This window comes from Monodon monoceros, unplaced genomic scaffold (genome assembly GCF_005190385.1).
Source record: "Monodon monoceros isolate NGI ecotype Baffin Bay Population unplaced genomic scaffold, NGI_Narwhal_1 Super_Scaffold_18, whole genome shotgun sequence".
NCBI classification, from domain to species: Eukaryota; Metazoa; Chordata; class Mammalia; order Artiodactyla; family Monodontidae; genus Monodon; species Monodon monoceros.
Window position 1 is genome coordinate 125,209,657 of NW_021703774.1, and position 6,009 is coordinate 125,215,665.

General features: G+C 43.2%; 1 protein-coding gene across 1 annotated transcript in view; it reads right to left on the reverse strand.

Moving 5' to 3' along the window:
• DNAJC6 (DnaJ heat shock protein family (Hsp40) member C6) overlaps nt 1–5,728 on the reverse strand; it is a 45,509-nt gene extending 39,781 nt beyond the window's left edge. The window contains exons 1-3 of the mRNA XM_029226891.1: nt 5,580–5,728; nt 4,566–4,615; nt 4,308–4,456 (exon numbers count right to left, since the gene is read on the reverse strand). Coding sequence (XP_029082724.1) covers nt 4,308–4,456; nt 4,566–4,615; nt 5,580–5,713 — 333 coding nt within the window. The 5' untranslated portion in view covers nt 5,714–5,728. The remainder of the gene's footprint in view (nt 1–4,307; nt 4,457–4,565; nt 4,616–5,579) is intronic.
• Nucleotides 5,729–6,009: the final 281 nt, after the last annotated feature.

Consider the following 6,009-nt stretch of genomic DNA (forward strand, 5'->3'; position numbering starts at 1 on the left):
AAATATACAGTGGAACCATGTCTTTTAAACTCAGATTCAGAACATCTGGCTTAGATGATGCATCTCATTGGCCTACAGGACTTCACTGTCAACATCAGGATGTTTATTTCATCAAGGTAGATACTGGCTAAGAAGAGTCAAAACACTGACATTCAATATCTCCTCTGCAATCCTGAATAGGTATTCTAGCACTCCGAACGAAGGGCTATCTGCCATGTTTTGCTTTGAGTCAAATCCTCTGCTAAAATTGAAACTAAACACAGAGTCCTATTTTAACATTCTGTTACAATATGCAAATACTAAGGAATTGCTATTTAATTATTTCATATGATTCCTGTCAACCCATGTGGTTTCTAAGCCTAAAAGTGAATCAAAATACAGAATGATGCCCCTCAGCAAAGTAAAATCTTCCTAGAAACAGTCTGTCTCTGTCACCACCGTCTTTATCTCCAAACACACGTCACATAATAAAAAGGTAAAATGACTGAGTTCAGGGTTCAAGGCATAGAGATATAGACACAGCTGGACTCCTGTGAGTCTATAAATAAAACCAGTCTTGTGTTTGGTCTTTTCCAACAGTGGTATTTATAGAAGCCTTGGCCATCTACATTTATTAAAATAAGATTTAGCTGCAGACCTAGCACTCCACTGGTCTGGAAGGAGGAGAAAATAATTTCAGGCCTCAAGGACTGGAAGATGTGAACCAAGAACACTTTTGTAAGTCATGCAACAGTGGGATGCAAATCAATTTGCGGTGTTAGTGCTGGGAAGAGAAAGGACTAGGAACTTGAAAAGAGATGTAGCCACATCAAAAACAGAGCTAAGGGGCTTCCCTGGTGGCGCAGTGGTTGAGAGTCCACCTGCCGATGCAGGGGACACGGGTTCGTGCCCTGGTCCGGGAAGATCCCACATGCCGCGGAGCGGCTGGGCCCGTGAGCCATGGCCACTGAGCCTGCGCATCCGGAGCCTGTGCTCCGCAACGGGAGAGACCACAACAGTGAGAGGCCCGTGTACCGCACACCAAAGAAACAAAAAAAACAGAGCTAAGATGAAAATACTAAGGCTGTGGGGCTGTCCTAAGATGCAACTGAGGGTTGAGGGAGCTAGGTCAGAGGGTCCTCTTCCAGTCCCCAGAGTTCTGAGACTATCTATAAAGGGCTAAAAGTGCAGTGCAATCCTGCATTTTAGGGGAAAGAATTGGCAAAGCCTTGTGGTATGTGGAAATCCTCCCCTTAGCGAAATTTGGCAAACAAAGAAGGGGTGGGGGTGTGGCATGTGTGGCCTTTCAGGGAGTGGGAGCAGCTCATGCGAAGAGACGGTGCGTCTCCCCGGTAGGAGCATGGTTCTCAGGCAGTGGAGAACAGTGAAAGATGAGCTACAGAGGCACAGAGGCCAGATCATGCGGAGCCTGGTAAGACACAGACTACAGTTCACATGGAGAAGAAATAACCCCACCGCTTTCACCTAGACAAGACTCATGCGTCAAGGTCCAGCTCTCACTGCTGTCTCCCTTTACTAAACTCCCTCAGTAGGTACTGTAAATATTATTGTCTTTAGAACGTCCTGACTTCTCTCTCCAACTAGGCTTAAGTGCCTTGAGAATAAGAATCAAACTTTTTTTAGTTAATTAATTATTTTATTTTTGGCTGCATTGGGTCTTTGTTGCTGTGCATGGGCTTTCTCTAGTTGTGGCGAGCAGGGGCTACTCTTTGTTGCGGTGCGCAGGTTTCTCATTGTGGTGGCTTCTCTTGTTGCAGAGCATAGGCTCTAGGCATGCGGGCTTCAGTAGATGCAGCACACGGGCTTCAGCAGTGGCGGCGTGTGGGCTCAGTAGTTGCGGCACGTGGGCTCTAGGGGGCGCGGGCTTCCGTAGCTGTGGTGCACGGGCTCAGTAGTTGTGGCTTGAGGGCTATAGAGTGCAGCCTCAGTGGTTGCGATGCACGGGCTTAGTTGTTCCAGGGCATGTGGGATCTTCCCAGACCAGGGATCAAACCCGTGTCCCCTGCACTGGCAGGTGGATTCTTAAGCACTGCGCCACCAAAGAAGTCCCAAGAATCAAATTTTTATTTGATATCTATGTGTTCAACAATTCTTGGCAGGCACATTCAATCTTTTGAGAGACATTTCTTAGCCATGCCGGGCACCGTTCCAGGTAGCAAATAAAATTAACGTGTTCCCTGCTCTTCTAGGGCAAGTGAGAGCAGTCTGGGGCAGATGTTCCATATGCAATTCCTGGTTTCTTTGGTAAGACTGTTAAGTCTGGTCACAAAATACGTAGTTACACTAATTGATGCCTTTCTTTAAATATCTTTATAAAAGAGCTTGCTTTTATAAATCATATATACATATAAGAGATACCTTTATATGCATGAATGCTTCTATAATATTACATCTTTATTTACTTCCAGAGGGAAAATTTTTCAGATTATCACAAATATTTCAAGATTAAATAAAATTTCTATAAAATATTATACAGGATGTTCCATGGTCCTTCAGTTACGAAAATGATGGCACTATGTGTATCACTGAGTCGCTTTGCTGTAGAGCAGAGATTGGCACAGCACTGTAAATCAACTAAGCTTCAATAAAAAACAAATCGGAAAAAAGAAAGAAAGAAAGAAAATGATGGCACTGAGTCTCCAAACAAGAAAAATCAATTCAAAATATTTGCATCTGAATTATAAATAAAATAGCTACCCACATTTTTGTTGGATGCTAATTCCCTTGCTCTGAATTAGGTAATAGATGGAATAAGAGGTGGAAGGGCAGTTAACTACAGGGAATATTAGAGAGCTGCATTTGAAATCTCCGTTATGGAATGGGAATTTGGACGAAACCACTTTAGAATGGTTTTATCAGTGCTTCTCAGAGAGTGGCTCACAGGGCAACAGAAGTAGCACCCAGGAAGTTGTTAGCAATGCAGATTCTCACCACACCCCTCTGCTGAACCAGAAGTGCCAGGCCCAGGTGTTTAACAAGCCCTCTAGGACATTCTGATGTACACTAAAGCTTGAGAACCACTGGGTTACCTCTTGCCTATTTTGAAAACACTCTGGGAAAAGAGAATCCTTCACAAAATTCTCCCTTATCTTACTGAACATTAGGGCAGGAAGTGGCCTAAGACAGCATACAGACTCTCTTCTAGTTTTTACTGATCAGGAAACTGATGCCCAGAGATTATTAATGGCAACTAAAATTTGGAGCAAAATGTGTTCTGGCATCAAAGCTGAGATCCTCAATACACAGTGCACACAACCAGCTATCATTTGGCATAGCTGAAATCAAGTTTCACTTTAAAGGGTCCAATGTGTAAAACTCCTTTCTATTTATTAATAAATCCAGATGTAGCTGAAGAACCAATCATATCTAAAGGCTAAGTCAAGATTTTTGAAAATGTTCCTGAGAGAGAAAAAGCCTGATTTGAGTGAGTAAATCAAGAATTCAGTGGCCAGACATATCAGGCTTAACATCAGATTCAAACCAAAGCCAGCTCTCACAGCTCCTTAACTAGACTGAAACTAGAACTATTTCTCTGCCTAGTTCTAAAAGCTCCTTGAGAGGATAATCCAGGTTTCCAGGTAATACTGTCAGCCCTGAGTAATGGCTAAGACACATGCCTGTAGTCTTGGGCAAGTTACCTTACCTCTCTGTGCCTCAGTTTCTCCATCTACTTCAGAGGACCGTTGAGAGAATGAATGAGATATTGCATGTAAAGTTCCTGGAATACTGTAAATGCTCTAAAAATGTTGCTGCTGCTCTCACTGCTCTAAATATTAGCAATAGTATCACCAAACCTACAGTGTGGGCTGTTTATGTGCTACACCTCACTTATGAAACACATACCTTTACCAAATGTCAGAAAGCTATTTCCATTAATACTGGTGTGTCTCTACTGGTTTAGCCACACTGTCTCATCGTGATGCCAAAGCAGCAATAAGGAAGGGTGAAAGGCATCATTAGTGCTCCAGCATAAGGGTCTCCAACTGCCCTATGTAGCAGTCAATCTCCACTGAGCCACACAGCAATGTGCCCTAACAACTGAGCAACAACCAGCCACAGCTGATTTGAGGCCCTCAATTAGATGGTATCTTATTGACAGAGAAACTTTCCTACAAATATCCTCACCCGAGGAAAAGCCTCAGAATATCTCATAACAGCCTAATAAAAATTTTGTGGATAGAGAAGTGTCCAGAGTATATAGTTTTTCAGCTCCATGTGCCTAAAGGCAAAGGGTTTGAGGATAGCTCTTAAGGGGGAAAATACCCTCTTATGTCTTCAACCTTGTGATCAGGGCTAAAATTCCTTACCCTGCTATGAAACTTGGCAGTTCGATAAGACTTGGGCGACAGATTGTACACCGTGTAGTGGTCAAGATGTCTGGAATCCAAAAAGCTTCGAATGTCATCAACCTGATTTCTGAATCCTATGTCAACACTGTCCAGAGGAAAGGACATCACTGGAGGAAGGGTCACACAGAAAAAAAATTGGTTAAACAGGTCTGCTGTCGTGATGGGCAGCCATTGAAAGCTGAGCTATTGGGCAGTTAATAAACATGAGAAACTTACCAATAATTCTGGAGGTAACATAAGTGAAGTCTAAATCTCCCTTCGTGTAGCTAAAAGCAAGACAGGAAAGGGCACTCATTAAAATGATCCAAATGTCCCACGATTTCTCTCTCTCAATCACCTGCACATCATGACCTGGGACATTTCCATCCAGTAGCTATATTCTGACTTCCCTTCAGGCCTTCCCCCTAACAAGTAAGCACTGTTGATAGAAGACAGCCCACACCCTCAGGAGCACACACCTACCACTCCAAACAGGGCATGCAGCTAGGGGGTAGGGGAGGAAGTGATGGAGAAAGAACAAAGGACCCTCTTTTTTTGCCTACCAGGCGCTAGTTGGGGATTGAAGGTAAAGGATACAATTACTGTTGAAAAAAATTAAAATGTTGATTAATATGTTGGACTTCACATTTGAATTTCTGATTTAAAACCACATATTTTAACTTAAAGTGACCCTAGAACTTTCTAATTCCTAAGAATAAAAAAAGAATTCATATGGCCTGCTTGTAAAAGTTTCACACAGTAGAAGGGTAGAAACTTCTCCCAGTAAATAAGTTGTAAAGGGCTATTAAGATACGAAAACAAATTTCTGTTTTGATTACAATCCATAAGTATTGCTTATTTGGATTGCATGTGCATTACTGTCTCATTTAATTCTCAAACCACCTAAAGACACAAATCTTACCAGGGTATCAAAGCAAAGCTCAGAGAGGTTAATTAATTTGCCTTACGTTAATAAGGGGAGATACTGCATTAGAGTTCAGGATGCTGGATTCGAAAGCCAGGGATGGCAACCACTATCCTCTAACGTACCAAGGGGCCGAGTCCTCCCAGCCTATGCCTGTAGCTTCTGAAGGATTTAATTTTGTGGCTTCAATGGCATTCCTAGTCAATCAGATCCCATGCAGTTGCATCACAAAATTGATAGTCTTTGAGCCAGACAAGCAGTTGGCAGGTAAGCAGATCCTTTGGGGGCACGGAGTCCATTAAGTTAATGGGGAAGGACGCACATACCTGGTAACAGATTGTATAACTCTGGAAGACGTGTCTTTGAGGGTGTCTTTCAAGTTGTCCTTTAGGTTACTAAAGAGCCTCCCTGCACCTCCTTTCACCATGTCAAAGAGACCTCCCCCATAGCTGGGCTCCATGTCTGGAGACGAGGCACCTGCCAGTGAAAATCAGAAAAAGAAGTAATAGCACAGACTACACAGGAAACCAATCCCTCTTTGTTCCTGAAACATACGCAGACCGTCTTCGGGAGTCTGGGACAGATATTCCTGCAAGTTATGTCATGCTTCCAGAACTTACTGACTCTGGGTTACTGACAGCAGTCTGCTGGTCCTCAGAGGAGACAAAGGAAAGCCCCTCACTAAGTTCCAGAACAGAAACCTCCAGAGCTGCATATCCAATACTGTAACCACATGTGCCAACTGAGCGCTGGAAA